The sequence below is a fragment of the Hyperoodon ampullatus genome, assembly GCF_949752795.1.
Source record: "Hyperoodon ampullatus genome assembly, chromosome: 16".
Classification (NCBI taxonomy): domain Eukaryota; kingdom Metazoa; phylum Chordata; class Mammalia; order Artiodactyla; family Ziphiidae; genus Hyperoodon; species Hyperoodon ampullatus.
In genome coordinates, this window is record NC_136929.1 from 59695075 (window position 1) to 59716457 (window position 21383).

Genomic DNA, 21383 nt, shown 5'->3' on the forward strand with positions numbered 1-21383 from the left:
AATTTAATTGGGTTTGATTTTATTCAGAACTTTATTCCTTTTCTGTTGATAGTCAAGTACAGTTTCAAATTATTGGTGCAATCTTTGTGTTTGTCTTATTTTCCTCTAACAAAAGCAGTCTGATTATTTGGCTTGGGGCATTTTTGTTTTGTTTTTGCTTTTGTTTTGGCAGGTATCTGAATCTTTACTTGTGCAGACTCCAGCTGTGCCTCCTGGCCCATGCCTCCCTCCCAGATTACAGGGTAGACCCAAAGCAAAAGAAATACAGTTACGATGGGGTAATTTTCATTTTGGTAATAAATTATAATTAAGTTAGTATTAAATATATTCCTCTTGTTAAACTGCATGAATCTTTCCACCTTTAGGACCCCCTTTGGTCAATGGTGGATCACCCATTTCTTGCTATGGTGTGGAAATGTCTCCTGTAGAAAGAGATGAACCCAGAGAAATTTACCAAGGTTCTGAAGTGGAATGTACAGTGAGCAGCCTTCTTCCTGGAAAGACTTACAGCTTCAGACTGCGTGCAGCTAACAAAATGGGGGTAGGAAGACTGAGCTGACTGAATTATAATCGCAGTGGTATTTCATATAACATACGTCATTTGTACCCATTATTTGACAATTTTGCTTTCAACATGCAACTCCAAATTTTACAATTTTTAATAAGCCCCTGTTGATAAATAAGAGAGAAGTTAGTGTATACCATAACTTAATTGTTACAGAATCTCAGTATTTTCAAACCCCACTTACAATATGTGACACTTTGGACTTTAGCTAAGCTAAAGCTTGCCTTTCAGGCAGTGCTAATAGGGTTTACTTTGTAAAAAGAGTAGAAACTTGATCATAAGATGAAATACTTAGGGTTATTAAGTGTTTTGAGGCTGGTTAAATGAAGCATTTACTTTCAGTTTGCAGCTAGTTGTGATTCATTTTTTGCCTAAAGGAGAAAACCTACATTCTAAGCATTCTGGTTTTGTGTGGGTTTTTTTTTTTAATATTATGTATGTAGAACTCCATAAAATGGACAAAACAGGTGATATCTCCATTTTACTGCTGAGGAAGCTGGGGCTCAGAAAAGCTAATACCTGCCCCAGCAGTCACACAGACGAAGAAGTGGTGGAGGCCAGCCACTTCCTCAGACCCCAGAGCCAGCGCCCTTTCCACTCAACTGTGACACCTCCCGTCCCTCTGAATTAAAACTTCTCTAAAACTTCTCTAAGGACAAAGCAGTGATTTCTTACTTTAACTGAGTTAGCACTGTGTATCTTTAAACTACAGTATAATTAAAATTTCATAAAGTTAAACTGACAAGTCTCTCCCCATTATTTCAGATTTTAGTAAACTGTGCTGTGTTTTATGTCTCATTCTCCAACTGAGTTCATTATATCTGTAAACTTACTTTTAAATTTCTTACATGTCAGTTTTATATACTTTGTTGGTAATTCCTTGCGTACGTCATTCCTTCCTTTCTGGAGTCATGATCTTGTCAGCCCCTCAAGGCTGCAGTACACTGGGATTAACATCTTTAGTGCTAGTGTCTTTAACCTATATTTTCAGGTTTGTGATAACCTGTCAAAATCATCTTAAGTAAATATTTGTTCTCTGTATTTCCAGAGAATTTAATTTTTACACCCTACTAAAGCTGTTCTAAATTTTAAGATATAATTTATGCCCATCACCTCTCATGCCTTTAATTGGTATCCATTTCTTCACTTTCACAGAATTTCTTATTTATTTGACCAACCCAATTGCTGAATGCCCCGCCCTTTTTACAAAAACCAATTCATGAAGTAATGAGGCAAGAGAAGAAACTACAGTAAATGAAACTTTAAAACACCCCACATATTTACTTCCATGATCATTAATTAAATCTTTACTTTCTGTGATTTCTTTTAGAATTTTATTATGTCCAATTAGTCTTAAAGGAAAGAGATGATGAATTTGATTTTTTGTGAATATTTATGGAGAGCTGTGCAGTTGGTAGGTGAAAAATGAAAACACTGGTTAATATTTGTTTTTCTAGTTTGGACCATTTTCAGAAAAATGTGATATTACTACAGCCCCTGGACCACCAGATCAGTGCAAGCCCCCTCAAGTTACATGGAGATCTGCAACTTGTGCACAAGTGAATTGGGAGGTATTGTAATTTCCTTGACTTATATTTAAGTGATTAAAACAGTTTATATAAAAGAATAAAGATACTGTGCATTTCATCTCCATAAATTATACAAAGAGTAAGTCCTAGTTAAATTCACTTGGTAAAAAGTGAATTCTTTTTTCTCTTTGAAGCATTTAAATAAGGTATATTTACATTACAAGTATTTAGATTCTTGTTCCTGATGTGCTTTGTATTTTATCAAAGGCTTTGTCTCAGTACTGAGATATTTAGCCACGGTAAGCTTAATGTTCAGAACATTCATAGGAATTAGTATAATACTATTTCTCTTATGTTTATTATCTCTAGTATATTTATTGCATATAGTAATAATCAATAATGATAATTACATTTTCATTTTCCTTTGAAATTTAACAAAGAAAATGTCCTTGTACGATTTAACATTTATATTACTTAATAGAATTGTTTTGAAGTATATTTACATTAAAGTACTCTTTCTAAAGTGATTCAGTCATATTTCTACTTCTAATTGAAAACAAAGTTATACTTTTTGACAAATCTTAAATTCAGGTGGTCTTAATGAATAAAAATGTAATACTGAACAGTTTAAATTCTGTTAAACATTTTTTAAACATCCAAAAACAATTCACTTTTTTATATGCTCAGGTAAAGAACATTTTTGCCCAAAAGCTATTTAATCATGTCAGGACTTAAGACCTTTATCCTTTTCTTAATTTAAAGGTCCCTTTGAGTAATGGAACTGATGTCACTGAATATCGATTGGAGTGGGGAGGAGTTGAAGGAAGTATGCAGATATGTTACTGTGGGCCCGGTCTCAGTTATGAATTAAAAGGACTTTCACCAGCAACTACCTATTATTGCAGAGTCCAGGTAAAGGCGGTCAGGGCCTTGTCACTTACTCTATCCAGAGTTTTGCGTCTTGTGAGCATTTTCATGATCACGTCTTTACCTTTTGGGCTCTGTTAATTTGTAGGCTCTGAGTATTGTGGGTGCAGGCCCTTTCAGTGAAGTAGTAGCCTGTGTGACTCCACCATCAGTTCCTGGTATTGTGACTTGTCTTCAAGAAGTAAGTGATGATGATATAGAAAATCCCAATTATTCACCGTCTACATGCCTTGCAGTAAGCTGGGAAAAGCCTTGTGATCATGGTTCAGAAATCCTTGCCTACAGCATAGACTTTGGAGATAAACAGCCCTTGACTGTGGGAAAGGTTACAAGCTACATTCTAGACAATTTGCAACCAGATACAACATACAGGTACACAGTAAAAACTATGTTAATTTTTGCCTAGACCAGAGGGACACATTAAATAGAATAATCATAAACTAAACTTTTTTTTTTTAATATGGCACTTAGAATACGAATTCAAGCCTTGAATAGCCTTGGAGCTGGTCCTTTCAGCCACATGATAAAATTAAAAACTAAACCCCTCCCTCCTGATCCACCTCGTCTGGAATGTGTTGCCTTCAGCCACCAGAACCTTAAACTGAAGTGGGGAGAAGGAACCCCAAAGACATTGTCGACAGATTCTGTTCAGTACCACCTTCAGATGGAGGATAAGAATGGAAGGTAGGTGTTTCTAATTGTTTCTTTATATAGTTTCTCAGGTCTTAAGTACATAAATTTTTTTAACAATAGAAATAAAGTTTTAAAAAACAGAGTTAGAAGTCGCATAAGAAATAATTTTTAAGTATGCCATTTTTGAAACATCAGAAGACATAATGAAGTTTTTCTGTTTATAACTGTGAGGGTGATGCAAGAGAGAAAAAATTAGGGGAACTATTATTTGGCTCTCATCTCTTACCCATTTCCTCTCTTCAAGCTAGTAAAAGAAACGTAATCTGTGCTTCAAAATAATCTCTTCAGTGCTTATTTCCAGCAAGAGGCAGTTTTTACAGTAAATCATTGATTGGCTTAAGGCCTTTGAGATCCTTGAAGGCAGGGATTATATCTCACCCTCCTCCACACCCTCACAGGGCCTGCACACTAAGTGAATGCAGTAGTTTACTTCCTCACCATCAGATCTTAGACTCTCTGAATAAATAGTCCAGTCCCCTGGCTACTCAGGTTCTTCTCTGTGCTACCATCCTTTACAGTCTCGTTACATCCATGCCATACCCCACTAAATCATGCATTTGAATTATAGTGTTACTCAAAATAACTGTGGTGTAAATTATTCAAATTCCAGTCTGGGGTAATTTATTGATATTATATCCAAAATAAACAATGCCATATATCTTTCGCAGCTGTTACTCTAATCTTTTAAGAATTTGGTTTTTTTGTTGTTGGTTTTTCTTTTTTGTTTGTTTGCTTTTTCACTCAATTTATTAGAAATAATTTGTATGTCTGATAGATTCAGAGTACCAGGGACAGTATTTCCCAAGATTACTTTGTTTTTTGTGTTGGGTTTGTATCTTAGCCAAGTATTCAATAATGGAATATTCAAGGTACTTGTATGTAAGTACTCTCTATCAGAAGTACTTACACATTTAAAATAGCATACAGAATTAAACATACTGTATCAACAGTAAGAGCATTACACAGAGCAAATAGTATTGATCATTTCCTGCAATCTGTGCCTCTATGAATGTTCGCCTTTGCTCTTGGCAGAATTTTATGTACTGTTTGTAGGCTTATCTCTAGAAGGAAATTCTTTGCCTTGCCACAGGTTTTTGGTATAGCCATTTATCTTTAATATATGTTGTTACTGTTAGGTGAATTAATTCTTTAAGTTATTTTTATCCCCTTTCTAGCATTTACATTTGGGGTAGTGCAAGAAGGTTTACTGGAAACAGGTTTAATTGGTGTTTGGTTGAAAGATAATAGAACAAAGATTCTATTAAGTATAGATTATATTAGTTTATATTCTTATTTTAGAACTTTAGCAGTAATTAATATTTAGCTAGCATCTAGAGAATTGTTGTAGGGTATGGGGTATGGCTTATGGTCTTTGGCTGTGGAAAATAAATAAATTAAAATGTTTTATGATATTGTAAACTTACCATATAAACTTAATGCATTAAATCAATTTAATATCTTTAGTTACTTTCTTTTGACTTTTCACAACTCTTTACACTTGCTGTGGGATCATGTCAGAATGCTACCTCAGCTGTTCCCTGACAGGTTTTATCATCGTTCAGCTTTTTTCGACAGTGGTTTTGCCACTGGTTGTTTTCCTATCATTTAAAAAATTGGAGATTCAAAAGGCAAGGCTTATGTAATTACTTCTTCTTGGAAATACTCTTACTAAAGATCATTAAATATTTCTTCATTTTTAATCTAACTACAGTTTTCAGACTGTTAGAACTATATGAGTATTCATTATTCATTCCTCAGTTTCTGAAAATTCTTAAAATAGCCAATCAAAAATTTGGGGAACATTCAGCATACGGATAACATATATGATGTTAAACTTTCCATTGAACAGTTCAAGTGGATAATTTATGGGAAATTATATATTATCTCATACTGTTATGTAAATCTTAAGAAAACTTCACCAAATCAATTAAAATTATGCCTGGGAAAGGGAATTCTCTTTTTTATGTGACAAATTGTATGCCTATGACTCTAGTTAGAAATAATTTATAATGAAAATTGTGATGTACTGAGTATCCTTTAAAATGTAAACATTAAAAAACAGCAGTCAGAAACAAAGCTTATACCAGAAGCCTGAAGAGAAAAATTTAGCAATAAATTTTCAGGAAACCATGTCAAATTGGGAAATTTACTAATTCTGTGATTTTCATCATCTGCCGAAAAAACACAGATTTATTGTGTGACAAACCATTCCTGGCATTAAATTCTAGGAGTAACTTATTACTCCTAAATAATGTCCGAACTGTATTTTTTTTAGTGGTTTTTAAACGTTTTTCATAAGGTAGTCAAGGTTTATTTTTCATAGGAGTCATTTCCATTTTAGGTTTATATCCCTGTACAGAGGTCCATGCCATACATACAAAGTACAAAGACTTAATGAGTCAACATCTTATAAATTCTGTATTCAAGCTTGTAATGAAGCAGGGGAAGGTCCTCTTTCCCAAGAATATATTTTCACTACTCCAAAATCTGTCCCAGCTGCCCTGAAAGGTAAGTTATACATCCTCAAGTTATTTTCTTTAATAATAAATTAAATGCACTTTTCATAAAGTACTTTTGTACTATTAAAATTTATCATCCAGGGGGCTTCCCTGGTGGCGCAGTGGTTTAGAGTCCACCTGCCGATGCAGGGGACACGGGTTCGTGCCCCGGTCCAGGAAGGTCCCACATGCCACGGAGCGGCTGGGCCCGTGAGCCATGGCCGCTGAGCATGCACGTCTGGAGCCTGTGCTCCGCAACGGGAGAGGCCACAACAGTGAGAGGCCCGCGTACCGCAAAAAAAAAAAAAAAAAAAATTATCATCCAGGATGTGTCCAACATCTAAATTATAAGAAGGAAATTAGACAAGCCTACCTACTGGGACTTTCACTTAATAATAAAAGCTATTTTATCTGGCATATTGATAATCAGACAAGTGCTGGTTTTTGTCACTGATCTTTTTAATAAACATAAAAGTACTAAATTGAATAGGTAGGCTAGTTTTCTAATAGAGTCGTTTGCTGTTTCCACTATTTTTACTTAAAGAAAAAAATCACAATTCTGGTTGTTTTGAGTCATTGCTGTTTTCATTCGTTTGGATTTCAGGGAGAGAGCCAGGTCACTGTTTAGCAAAACATAAATAAATACTTAGTAAACTTGAATTTTTAAATCAAATTTACATACACACACATTTGTGTATATATTATATATTTTAAATTAATTTCAGCAGGGTTCTTACTTTAAAATGACCCTGGAAAGTAAAAAATACTAAAATTCCTCACCCTCTGAGGACAAATCACAAAGATTTCTAGTACAGTGTCCTGGATCATATACTTGAATGTATCATTTGTTAAGCAGATCCATAGTTAGCAAGACTGTTCTTTGAACAGTCTTTCTAATAATGCTGATGGATTTCACTGAGTTATTTTTCTGTTCCCTCATCTGGTTTAGTAGTGTCTCTTTACCTTAAGAAGATTGCTGATTTTAACACCTTTGTACCCCACTATTGAGTAAGGCAGTCATGTATGTGGTCAGGCAGCTAGGTGTATTTTTCAACTCACTCTCTTAGAAGATTTCTTAAATTATAAAATTTCATGTTCTAGTTATGCTCTTTGAAGTACCATAAAAGATGCTGTAGAACTGCCATTGGCTTTTTTTAGCTCAGGGAAAATAGTACTTATCTTACAGAACTTTTAATCAGTCTGGCCATTGGAGTGCCTGTAGATTGTATGGCCTTGAGATGGTAAGAGTTAGCCATTGACCATTTCTCTGCAAATTTCAAAAATTCACTGATATTTATTTCAAGTTTGTAACTATGTTTTAAAGTCTGTTGATTTTGATTGAAACAAGTGTCTGTGATGTGCCACGTTAAAAATCAAGTAGAGCAGATTTTATTTATATTTGTTCTCTACAGCCCCCAAAATAGAGAAAGTAAATGATCACATTTGTGAAATTACATGGGAGTGTTTACAGCCAATGAAAGGTGATCCAGTTATTTACAGTCTTCAAGTTATGGTGGGAAAAGATTCAGAATTCAAACAGGTATGTGCCAAATATAATTCTGTAGATACACACTTTCACCTTTTTCATTTTTATGTATTTTCAATGCAGGATTTGACTACCTTTATCATCCTAATTCAAAAACATTTGTTCAGTGCTTACTATGTTCCAAAGATTAGTAACTACACAGTATATCAGGATTCAAAATCTTTTGGGTGTGAACTGCACTTAAACAGAGTATTCGTTCATTTGACAGGTATTTATTGAACTCTGTGCCAGGCACTCAGGATACAAGTGAACAAAAAGTCCCTGCCTCCGTGCAGCTTACATTCTAGTAGAAAAAGAGATTCTAAAAGCAGATAGACACATCAGTGTATCATATGTTAGATAGTGATAAGCACAATGGAGAAAAAAATAAAACTGGATAAAAGGATTAGGGAGTACTAGGGCGAGGGACAGCTAGTGCTATTTTATATAGAGCAGTCAGGTGACATTTGAACAGAGACCCAAAGGAAGTGAATATGGGGAGAAGTGTTTCAAGAAGCAGAAACAGTAGATGCAAAGGCCCTGAGGCAGGAGCATGCTTGTTAAATTTGCTGTACAAGACGAAGGCCACTATGGCTGGGGCAGCATGAGCAAAGGGAGGAATAATAAATGAAGTCAGGGCTTTAATGGTAGGGGGTCTATGAGCAGGCATGGAGATCATGTAGGGCATTATAGGTCATAGTCAGACTTTTACTCCATGTAAAATGAGAAGCCAGTGGAGGATTTTGACCTGAGTAGGCACATGATCAGACACAAGATCATTGTGACCAGAGTAGGATGAGGACAGATGCAGAGACAACACTGAAGAGGCTTTTACAATGTTAGTAATAGTCATAGTTATAATGCAGTGTTGTAAATATGACAATAGACACAGTTATTATGGAAGCCTAGAGGAAGTATCACCTTCCTGGTAAAATTTCAAAGATAGGTTCCTGGTAAACAGTGAATAGCCGATGAAGTGGGCAGCTGTCAGTGTCATTATGACTTTTATAAAGAAGTTTTTATGCAACTCAAAAGCCTTATTTCTGTAAGCATTTCATCTGCTTGTTCCTTTTTGCTGTTACCCTTCTTGATATTGAGGGCTTTTAAGCTGGGTTGTTTTCATTTTAGTTTCTTATTTTGTATTTTCTTTTCTCACTATTAAAAAATCATTCATCTGTTTTATTTCACTTGTGCTGTTATAACTATTAATAATAGAATACCTTTCAATAAGGTATAATTTTTTCCTTTCAAGTTTTGCTAAATATGGAAGCATAATTTCTTAACTGAAATTACAAAAGGCCCCAAAGAGTCGGACTAAATTTGGCATGTGATTGTTTTTCTTTATTAAGCCATCTGCAAATTGACATGATAATTAGATTTGAATATGATTTACAGATAAGCAGGTTTCCTTCCAAGGAGGAAACAAAATTAATATTAAAGAAAATGTAATTTCATTACATGTTCAAAGGAAATAGGGACCCCACATTTGAGTAGTGTATGAATTTTAATAAATATATCACTACATGAAACAACAGTGCTAATTCTAATTTAACTTAAAAGCTAAATTAACCCTATCACCAATTTTACTTTAGATTGTAAGCATACTGTAAAACTTATAATACTGATTTCCTTAGAACTTCATCATATATATGCTCATCTAAATCTCTTAAATGTTTATAAAATTTTATGATTTATTGGCAAGTTGTATTCCAAAAGTTTGAAGGTCATTTTTTTTAAGAGTTCAATCTCATTCATGGGATTTTAATATTTTACTTAAAATTGACTTGCTATTCAACACACATGTATTAAATACTACATATAAAGAATTTGAGGGGGCTATATTATTAAGTTACTGTTCTGATTTCAAAAAAGCTGTTTATTAGACGTTAGTAAGCAAGCAGAAATTTTGTAATCATGACATTCTATGTAAGCAAACAAATAAAAGGTCATGATAAAGATAAAACATACTTTATTAAAAGGAATGATTTTTTTTCCAGCTGGACTTTGGAATGTTTTCCAAAAGGATTATCATTAAAGGGAGTCTTTTTGGGGGGCTGATGAGCTTAGGAGGAACCATGAACTCTCAAGTATGACTTGAGTAAGGCTCAAGAATGGAGTGTGTACAGTGGGGGAAAGCGGGGGGTATGCTGGTGGGATGAACTGGGAGATTGGGATTGATGTATATACACTAATATGTATAAAATAGATTACTAATAAAAAATAAAGCTAAAAAAAAAAGATTGGAGTGTGTACTGGAGGAGGCCAAGTCTTAGTGGGTCTTCATTCTACAGCAGTAGGAACTGTTGATGTTTTTAAGAAGAGGATTATTATTCATAAGTTGGTGGTTGAGTTTCTAGGCTAGCCTATTAAAACCTGTTTAACCTGTAGTATTGCTGGGTTTGGGGACCTGGAAGCAAATTAGCCTAGCAGCAGCCAGTACTTATGACCCTGGGCCAAACTTAGAAACATATTGATTTCTTTACATTCTTCCCTTTCTTCATCCCTCTCTGATCAGTCAGTGGCTTTCACCAAACTCTTGCTGCCTTCTTGCTGCTCTGTGCCCTGCTCTGCAGCACCTCCCCGAGGCTTGGCCCTGTTCTCTAAAATTACACTCTTCCTCTGACTCTTGCCTCCCTCTCTCACATACATCATAATTCTCATATACGCAGTATAACTGACCTTATTGCCATTAGGAGAAAGACTCTTTCCTTGGGAAAATTCATGTCAAAAGTCGAGTGTCTGCTGGCTCTTTAATCTTCCCAGAAGTGTATACATTTTTTAAAGCAAGTGCTTTTAAACCAAAAGCAGCATTTCAAGCGGTATAACCGGGTGAAGTGAACATATTGGGGGACAGTAGAACCACCGTCAAAGCAGATAAGCACCATCTGGGAGTCTGTACCTAAGAGAGTTCTTGTGTCCAAGCTCATTAATGTTACAACTACCAGAAAAATTAATTCAAATTGGCTTATAGGGGCTTCCCTGGTGGCACAATGGCTAAGAATCTGCCTGCCAATGCAGGGGACACGGGTTCGAGCCCTGGTCCGGGAAGATCCCACATGCCGCAGAGCAACCAAGCCTGTGCGCCACAACTACTGAGCCTGCGCACTAGAGTCCGTGAGCCACAACTACTGAGCCCACATGCCACAACTAATGAAGCCCACGTGCCTAGAGCCCATGTTCCGCAACAAGAGAAGCCACCACAATGAGAGGCCTGCGCACCACAAGGAAGAGTAGCCCCCGCTCGCCGCAACTAGAAGAAAGAAAGCCCACGTGCAGCAACAAAGACCCAATGCAGCCAAAAATAACTTTAAAAATTAATTAATTAATTAAAAAAAAATTTCAAATTGGCTTATAAAGTATAAATCCTCTTAGGGAGAGGCCTGTAGGTAGGCAGGTTGATGGAGAAGCTTAATGAAGTCATCAGGGACAAAGTTTCTCTCAGTGTTCAGTGCCTGCCATGGGGAACTTACACTTTCTTATTCACATTCAGGGAAAAGATAGCACTTGGGTTACAAAGCCATCCCTGAAGCAGTGACTGTGCAAGGGCTTAAGCCAGCCAGGGCCCACCTCTGGAGTTAAGCCTCAGCCAGCTTCTCCTAGGACATGGGTTGTACTTTGGATACCCCATCCAAAATTAGGGTATTGTTGGCAATGTAGGAGAACGATTGCTGGGACAGTGGCCTGTTGGATTCTATACAATTTCTTCCTTTCTTAAACTTCTGAACTTCAGATTCTCAAAAACAGTTGTTCCTCAGAGTGGCCTGCAGACCAAATAAACCTGAATGTCTAGGAGTGGAAACCACAATTGTGTTTTTCTTTCGCTGGTTTTCTTTGTTTGTTTTTAAGTTCCAAGTGGTGCTTAAGCACAGTAAATTTCAGAATTGCTCTAGAGGTAGCCTCATCCACCAGAGGACAGACAGCAGAAGCAAGAAGAACTACAATCCTGCAGAGCCTATGGAACAAAAACCACATTCACAGAAAGACAGACGAGATGAAAAGGCAGAGGGCTATGTACCAGATGAAGGAACATGATAAAACCCCAGAAAAACAACTAAATGAAGTGGAGATAGGCAACCTTGCAGAAAAAGAATTCAGAATAATGATAGTGAAGATGATCCAGGACCTCGGAAAAAGAATGGAGGCAAAGGTCGAGAAGATGCAAGAAATGTTTAACAAAGATCTAGAAGAATTAAACAACAAACAAACAGAGATGAACAATACAATAACTGAAATGAAAACTACACTAGAAGGAATCAATAGCAGAATAACTGAGGCAGAAGAACGGATAAGTGACCTGGAAGACAGAATGGTGGATTCACTGCCACGGAACAGAATAAAGAAAAAAGAATGAAAAGAAATAAAGACAGCTGAAGAGACCTCTGGGACAACATTAAATGCAACTACATTTGCATTATAGGGGTCTCAGAACAAGAAGAGAGAGAGAAAGGACCAGAGAAAGTATTTGAAGAGATGATAGTCAAAAACTTCTCTAACATGGGAAAGAAAGTAGCCACCCAGGTCCAGGAAGCACAGCGAGTCCCATACAGGATAAACCCAAGGAGAAACATGCCGAGACACATAGTAATGAAATTGGCAAAATTTAAAGACAAAGAAAAATTATTGAAAGCAGCAAGGGAAAAGTGACAAATAACATACAAGGGAACTCCCATAAGGTTAACAGCTGATTTCTCAGCAGAAACTCCACAAGCCAGAAGGGAGTGGCATGACATACTTAAAGTGATGAAAGGGAAGGACCTACAACCAAGATTACTCTACCGGGCAAGGATCTCATTCAGATTTGAGGGAGAAATCAAAAGCTTTACAGACAAGCAAAAGCTAAGAGAATTCAGCACCACCAAACCAGCTCTACAACAAATGCTAAAGGAACTTCTCTAAGTGGGAAACACAAAAGAAGAAAAGGACCGACAAAAACAAACCCAAAACAATTAAGAAAATAGGCACATACATATCAATAATCACCTTAAACGTGAATGGATTAAATGCTCCAACCAGAAGACACAGGCTTGCTGAATGGATATAAAAACAAGACCCATATATATGCTGTCTACAAGAGACCCACTTCAGACCTAGGGACATATTCACACTGAAAGTGAGGGGATGGAAAAAGATATTCCATGCAAATGGAAATCAAAAGAAAGCTGGAATAGCAATACTCATATCAGATAAAATAGACTTTAAAATAAAGAATGTTACAAGAGACAAGGAAGGACACTACATAATGATCAATGGATCAATCCAAGGAGAAGATACAACAATTATAAATATATATGCGCCCAACAAAGGATCACCTGAATACATAAGGCAACTGCTAACAGCTGTAAAAGAAGAAATCGACAGTAACACAATAATAATGGGGGACTTTAACACCTCACTTACACCAATGGACAGATCATCCAAACAGAAAATTAATAAGGAAACACAAGCTGTAAATGACACAATAGACCAGACAGATTTAATTGATATTCATAGGACATTCCACTCCAAAAACAGATTACACTTTCTTCTCAAGTGTGCATGGAACATTCTCCAGGGTAGATCACATCTTGGGTCACAGATCAAGCCTCAGTAAATTTAAGAAAATTGAAATTATATCAAGCATCTTTTCTGACCACAACACTATGAGATTAGAAATCAATTACAGGGGAAAAAAACATAAAAAACACAAACACATGGAGGCTAAACAGTACATTACTAAATAACCAAGAGATCACTGAAGAAATCACAGAGGGAATCAAAAAATAAAAAATACCTAGAGACAAATGACAAAACACAACGATCCAAAACCTATGGGATGCAGCAAAAGCAGTTCTAAGAGGGAAGTTTACAGCTATACAAGCCTACCTCAAGAAACAAGAAAAATCTCAAACAACCTAACATTACATCTAAAGGAACTAGAGAAAGAAGAACAAACAAAACCCAAAGTTAGCGGAAGGAAAGAAATCATAAAGATCAGAGCAGAAAATAAATGAAATAGAAACAAAGTAAACAACAGAAAAGATCAATAAAATTAAAAGCTGTTTCTTTGAGAAGATAAACAAAATTGATAAACCATTAGCCAGACTCATCAAGAAAAAGAGGGAGAGGACTCAAATCAATACAATTAGAAATGGAAAAGGAGAAGTTAAAACAAACACCGCAGAAATACAAAGCATCCTGAGAAACTACTACAAACCACTCTATGCCAATAAAGTGGACAACCTGGAAGAAATGGGCAAATTCTTAGAAAGGTATAACCTTCCAAGACTGAACCAGGAAGAAATAGAAAATATGACCAGACCAATCACAAGTAATGAAATTGAAACTGTGATTAAAAATCTTCCAACAAACAAAAGTCCAGGGCCAGATGGCTTCACAGGTGAATTCTATCAAACATTTAGAGAAGAGCTAACATCCATCCTTCTCAAACTCTTCCAAAAAATTGCAGAGGAGGGAACACTCCCAGATTCATTCTGTGAGGCCACCGTCATCACCCTGATACCAAAACCAGACAAAGATACTACAAAAAAAGAAAATTACAGACCAATATCGCTCATGAATATAGATGCAAAAATCCTCAACAAACTGCTAGCAAACAGAATCCAACAACACATTAAAAGGATCCTACACCATGATCAAGTGGGATTTATCCCAGGGATGCAAGGATTCTTCAATATATGCAAATCAATCTGTGATACACCATATTAATAAGTTTTAGAATAAAAACCATATGATCATCTCAATAGATGCAGAAAAAGCTTTTGACAGAATTCAATACCCATTCATGATAAAAACTCTCCAGAAAGTGGACATAGAGGGAACCTACCTCAACATAATAAAGGCCATATATGACAAACCCACAGCAAACATCAGTCTCAATGGTGAAAAACTGAAAGCATTTCCTCTAAGATCAGGAACAAGACAAGGATGTCCACTCTCACCACTGTCATTCAACGTAGTTTTGGAAGTCCTAGCCATGGCAATCAGAGAAGAAAAAAATAAAAGGAATACAAATTGGAAAAGAAAATGTAAAACTGTCACTGTTTGCAGATGACATGATACTATACATAGAGAATCCTAAAGATGCCACCAGAAAACTACTAGAGCTAATCAATGAATTTGGTAAAGTTTCAGGATACAAAAATAATGCACAGAAATCTCTTGCATTCCTATACGCTAATGATGAAAAATCTGAAAGAGAAATTAAAGAAGCACTCCCATTTACCATTGCAACAAAAAGAATAAAATACCTAGGAATAAACCTACCTAGGGAGACAAAAGACCTGTATGCAGAAAACTTTAAGACACTGTCGAAAGAAATTAGAGATGATACCAACAGATGGAGAGATATACCATGTTCTTGGATTGGAAGAAACAATATTGTGAAAATAACTATACTACCCAAAGCAATCTACAGATTCAATGCAATCCCTATCAAATTACCAATGGCACTTTTTACAGAACTAGAACAAAAAATCTTAAAATTTGTATGGAGACACAAAAGACCCCGAATAGCCATAGCAGTCTTGAGGGAAAAAAACAGAGCTGGAGGAATCAGACTCCCTGACTTCAGACTATACTACAAAGCTACAGTAATCAAGACAATATTAGTACTGGCAGAGAAACAGAAATAAGGATCAATGGAACAGGATAGAAAGCCCAGAGATAAACCCAGGCACCTATGGTCAACTTATCTATGACTAAGGAGGCAAGAATATACAATGGAGAAAAGACAGTCTCTTCAATAAGTGGTGCTGGGAAAACTGGACAGCTACATGTAAAAGAATGAAATTAGAACACTCCCTCACACCATACACAGAAGTAAACTCAAAATGGATTCGAGACCTGAATATAAGAATGGACACTATAAAACTCTTAGAGGAAAACATAGGAAGAACACTCTTTGACTTAAATCACAGCAAGTTATTTTTTGATCCACCTCCTAGAGTAATGGAAATAAAAACAAAAATAAACAAATGGGACCTAATGAAACTTCAAAGCTTTTGCACAGCAAAGGAAACCATAAACAAGATGAAAAGACAACCCTCAGAATGGGAGAAAATGTTTGCAAACGAATCATCGGACCAAGGATTAATCTCCAAAGTATATCAACAGCTCATGCAGCTCAATATTAAAAAAACAAACACCCAATCCTAATATGGGCAGAAGAACTAAATGGACATCTCTCCCAAGAAGGCATACAGATGGCCAAGAAGCACATGAAAAGATGCTCAACATCACTAATTATTAGAGAAATGCAAATCAAAACTACAATGAGGTATCACCTCACACTGGTTAGAATGGGCATCATCAGAAAACCTACAAACCAAGAAATGCTGGAGAGGGTGTGGAGAAAAGGGAACCCTCTTGCACTCTTGGTGGGAATGTAAATTGATACAGCCACTATGGAGAACAGTATGGAGGTTCCTTAAAAAACTAAAAACAGAACTACCATATGACCCAGCAATCCCACTACTGGGCATATACCCAGAGAAAACCATAATTCAAAAAGACACGTGCACCCCAATGTTCACTGCAGCACTATTTACAACAGCCAGGTCACAGGAGCAACCTAAATGCCCATTGACAGACGAATGGATAAAGAAGATTTGGTACATGTATGCAATGGAATATTACTCAGCCATAAAAAGGAACGAAATTGGGTCATTTGTAGAGATGTGGATGAATCTAGAGACTGTCATATAGAATGAAGTAAGTCAGAAAGAGAAAAACAAATATTGTATATTAATGCATATATGTGGAACCTAGAAAAATGGTACAGGTGAACCGGTTTGCAGGGCAGAAGTTGAGACACAGATGTAGAGAACAAACATATGGACACCAAGGGGGGAAAGCCATGGGGGTGGGGATGGTGGTGTGATGAATTGGGTGATTGGGATTGACATGTATACACTGATGTGTATAAAATTGATGACTAATACAAACCTGCTGTATAAAAAAAAATTAAATTCAAAAATAAGATTGCTCTAAAAGCTCCAAGTTCACTTACAACTCCCTCAACAATAATAGAGGGGAAGAATGGTAGAGACGAATTACGTGGTTATTTGTCCATATTCAGTTGTTTTTGAGGGTTTTTACTGTTCCCTTCACTTACTGATCACTAGGAAATAATTATTTGCAATAATACATTCATAAGTTACAGAAGGATCACACTATGTGACCATATGTGCCAAATTATATGACAACATATGCATTATTATTTGTCTTAATGAATACAGTTGACCCTTGAACACCACAAGGGTTAGGAGCACTGACCCCCAGTGCAGTGGAAAAACGACATAGAACTTTACGGTCAGCCCTCCATGTTCACTGTTCCACATTCATGGATTTGGCCAGCCTCTGGTTGTGTAGTATTGTAGATTGTACTTATTGAAAAAAAATCTGTGTATAAGTGGACCCTTACAGTTCAAACCTGTGTTGTCCAAGGGTCAACTGTAATTACTTTTAAATGCAGTCAAATCTATAATAAATCTTAGGAAAGTTTTGAGTAAGTCTGCATTCAGTCTAATAGTAATGTATTGCTGAAATCATTGTCTTACACTAATTGCTATAAATAATACAGACTGTATTAATCATTATAAGATCAGATTGTGGATATGTAATGTACACAGAAAGTAGAAATAGTTAAACAGAATTTGTTCCTCTATAATGACAGCTTCAAAAGTGGTTGTCTTTGGTAGTAAACATGTATACTTGTCCTTAAAAGGTAACAACAAGGACTGTCTTGAATTTTAGTATGGGTACTTGGTAAATTAATCTCACCAACCAAATAGATTTTTAGAATGTAGATATAGAGGTAGATATAAATAGGTAAAATACTGATTTCAGTCTTATTGGCCCCAATTCCACAGTTGTTATTTCCTCCATGCTGTGATATATTCACAAAGCTAAAGTAAAGATAAATACCAATTTATGAAACTCTAAGCTTTCTATAAAGGTTTCCTATAAATTCTGTTGCAGGTGGTGTACTGTTTCAAAGTTCTTGGCCAGCTAGATATGCTCAAACCTTCCAAGCTTAAGTTTTAGTCTGCATTTCTCAGTTAAAATGCAAAGAAAGTGAAAACAGTAATGTCTTACCTGCCATCCTCTTAACTACAAATCTGCATTAATTTATATTTGCCACATTCTGCCTAAGTAAATGGATAGTTATTGATAGCAAATATAAAGGCGATATTTTAGTTTTTCTTTTGTTTTAATTGTATGTAATACTATCTATGAGCAGTAGCTATGGACCAAAACATTATGAAGTTATTAGAGTTTTTACTTGCCCTCTTGTTTATTAGGGTCACAGAATTTATCTCATCACTATGAAAGGGGGTGGTGGAAATGGTGTTACTCATTTTAATTCTTATTTCTCATTCTAAGGCCTAACCCAGCTATCTTAAGCTTGAGACTCTTTTTGAATAGCTTCACTTAGATCTATAAAACTTTTAAAATCAGCCCTAGCAGATGTATCTGTTTTCTTCAGTCCTGAGTCTACAGTTACCTATAGGATGTCTCCCTGTTTAGATATCTTCCCAACATCTAAAACAAAATTGAAAATATGATCTCATCATCTTCCTTCCCAGTCTCTCCTCTCCAACTTCTTCCTCATTCGTCAGGATCATAAACACTAACATCATTTTGGTCCCCAAGCTTTAAACTCTTGGAAGAATTTTTTTTTTTTTTTTTTTTTTTTTTGCCTGCCTGCCAACTTTTATTAAAATAAAAAGTCACTTTTTGGGGCTTCCCTGGTGGCGCAGTGGTTGAGAGTCCGCCTGCTGATGCAGGGGACACGGGTTCGTGCCCCGTTCCGAGAAGATCCCACATGCCGCGGAGCGGCTGGGCCCGTGAGCCATGGCCGCTGAGCCTGCGTGTCCAAAGCCTGTGCTCCGCAACGGGAGAGACCACAATAGTGAGAGGCCCGCGTACCGAAAAAAAAAAAAAAAAAAAAAAAAAAAAAGTCACTTTTTAAGTGATCCACGAAAATTATACCAGGGCCTCATAACTCAGCAAGAGCCCTTGTCCTGCCCAACTTCCTCAATCCCTCTCAGCCTTATGATCAGGATTCCTTAAACAGTTTAAATATCACACACTACAGTGGCCCCTGTAGAATTAAACTTCAATTTCCAACTAATGTATTAACATATTCCTCCTTTCAATGTCAAATCTCTTCACCTATCACCCTCATGCCATGTGTTTTTTGTTTCCTGATCACATTACCACGCTCATTTGGAGACAAATGGAAAGTAAAGAAAATTTTAAAGACAAAAATAAATATCACCCATTATACCCGAAAGACAAATACATATTTTTTATTTTTACTAAATTGACTTCATTGTATGTATACTGTTTCACACTGCTTTCTAATACAGTCTTCTGATATATTTAAGTTCATCCTTTTACTGTCGCTGAGACATAAATCATTTCTACATTCTCACTTCCTGAAATGCTCATATGCATCTTCAGAACTAATTCTTATTCAGCTTTTTAAGGTTTGTCTTAAAGCTTACTTTTTCAATAAAAGTTCATTTATATATCTTCTCAGCATCTTCTGATATACATTTTGATGTATACATAGTCAGTACTAATTTAGTGGCCTTTCATTAAGTACCTATTATATGCTAGATTCTGGAGACACAAAAATGAGGGAAAGATCTTACCTTTCTCCTTTGGAAGCAAACCAGTATGTAAAATGTAGATTTACAACACAGATACAACTGAGGCTACTAAAATTGCTTGAGCGAATGCCAGCCCACAGGTTTTGGTTGATCTCTTATATAACCCACCAACTAGCTGGGGAAACTCAACTGGGAAATCACTATGAGTCTTGGTCTTTTCATTTAGAGAATGAGTGAAGGGGTGCAGTAGTGGAAGTGATAGCTTCCATATATTGAGCACTCGCTATATGCTGGGCACTGTGCTAAGAAGTGCTTTAACAAGTATTAGTTTATTTCATTCTCGTAATTACCACACAAGATAACTACTATGATGGCCTGGAGGAGTGTGCAGTGGTGCAGCAGAGCTTGGACCCCAGTCCCAGTACACATCCTCTCGATCACTAGCACACTGTCTTGAAAAATCTATGGAATTCCAGTCTTGTTATTTCCCTTCTAAGGGACGAGCCAGATGAGTTGTTTTTTAAAATCCCATTCTTTGACTCTAAGTGATCTCTCCTTTTAAAGTTTATAAAATGATTTGCCATAGACACCTATAGAGAGCTCTCCTTTTCCACTTATTGTTTCATTTAGCAGATCTGTTTGAAACTTTACAGAAACCAGTTATACAAAGATATCATGGGAGAGCAAGGTTACACACTGTTTGTTCCTCCTTTCATGGAATGATTGCACAGAAGTTTGACTTCTTACATTTGGTGAAACCAGAGAAATGCCCGTGGGCTGATTTTGCTTGTTCTCTAGCTGTTCTAGGGACACATCTTCACTCTTCAGCTGGTCTGTAAGCTCTGTGAGGGTAGATATCACATCCTTACTTTTCAGATTTCTCCAGCCATTATACAGCAAACAGTTGAGTTCTTTAATGGATAGGTGTTTTTTAAATGTCATTTAAAAGATACAAGCAGAGGCACTCACTAGCTTCCATGTCAAAAATAATTCTAAAACTAGCCAGTTTTAACATAGATTTTCTACACAGCCTTCCCATGTAATTCTTTTTCTAATGTCTTACTATCAGATTTACAAAGGGCCTGACTCTTCATTCCGGTATTCAAGCCTTCAGCTGAACTGTGAATATCGTTTCCGTGTGTGTGCCATTCGCCAGTGCCAAGACCCTGTGGGGCATCAGGACCTCGTAGGCCCCTACAGCACAACAGTGCTCTTCATCTCTCAGAGGACTGAACCACCAGCCAGCACCAGCAGAGACACTGTGGAAAGCACGAGGACCCGGCGGGCACTCAGCGACGAGCAGTGTGCAGCCGTCATCCTTGTGCTGTTCGCTTTCTTTTCCATTTTGATTGCCTTTATCATTCAGTACTTTGTAATCAAGTGAAAATATAACTTTATTTTTAATATTGTATTACATTTTATTTTGTCATGTACTAAAATTATTTCTGTATTGCTTTTACAAAAACAGTGACATTTAGCACTGGCATTGAGACTATAGTACATCATTTTTGCCATTATGCTTATATTGTTAGGTAGAGGCTGGCACCTTATTAGAATGCAAGCCACAGAAATAGCACGTTTTGGTTTTTTGTTCGGTTGGGGCTCTTTTTCTTTTTTTCTTTTTTTGACATGCCTTCTTGTGAAACAAACTTTCTGAGAGGCAACAATATATAATTGATACTTTGACCAGTCAGCATGAGTGTAACAGTGACAACCTGATCTGTTTGTTTTAATTATTACCTAGTGAAAAATTCAGAATGATTAAAATTTACACTAACATGCTATATAAAAATGTTAAAGTATGATGCTGTGAAAGCAATCTAGTGCTATATTTCTACCTCCTCATTTGTCTTAATTTGGTAAGTGGGATTATGATGAATAACTGGAGGGGCTTAGCAGACAAAAACTGGATGAAAGAATATGCATGGGAAAAAGAAGCTTCTTGTTTGATAAATGTGGAGTTCTTCATTATAAGTATATATTCATGAATTCACAGATAAGTCACTTAAAGAAAGCACAGACAGTTTA

At 36.4% G+C, this 21383-nt stretch overlaps 1 protein-coding gene across 1 annotated transcript in view; it reads left to right on the plus strand.

The window, feature by feature from the left end:
• The window catches only part of FNDC3A (fibronectin type III domain containing 3A), a gene marked incomplete at its 3' end in the record, with an annotated part of 166991 nt that extends 146252 nt beyond the window's left edge, over window positions 1-20739 (plus strand). Inside the window, exons 18-26 of the mRNA XM_079721855.1 lie at window positions 173-278; window positions 366-541; window positions 2023-2136; window positions 2857-3006; window positions 3110-3393; window positions 3493-3705; window positions 6056-6222; window positions 7625-7752; window positions 20425-20739. Of these exons, the coding sequence (XP_079577981.1) occupies window positions 173-278; window positions 366-541; window positions 2023-2136; window positions 2857-3006; window positions 3110-3393; window positions 3493-3705; window positions 6056-6222; window positions 7625-7752; window positions 20425-20739 (1653 nt within the window). The remainder of the gene's footprint in view (window positions 1-172; window positions 279-365; window positions 542-2022; window positions 2137-2856; window positions 3007-3109; window positions 3394-3492; window positions 3706-6055; window positions 6223-7624; window positions 7753-20424) is intronic.
• Window positions 20740-21383: the final 644 nt, after the last annotated feature.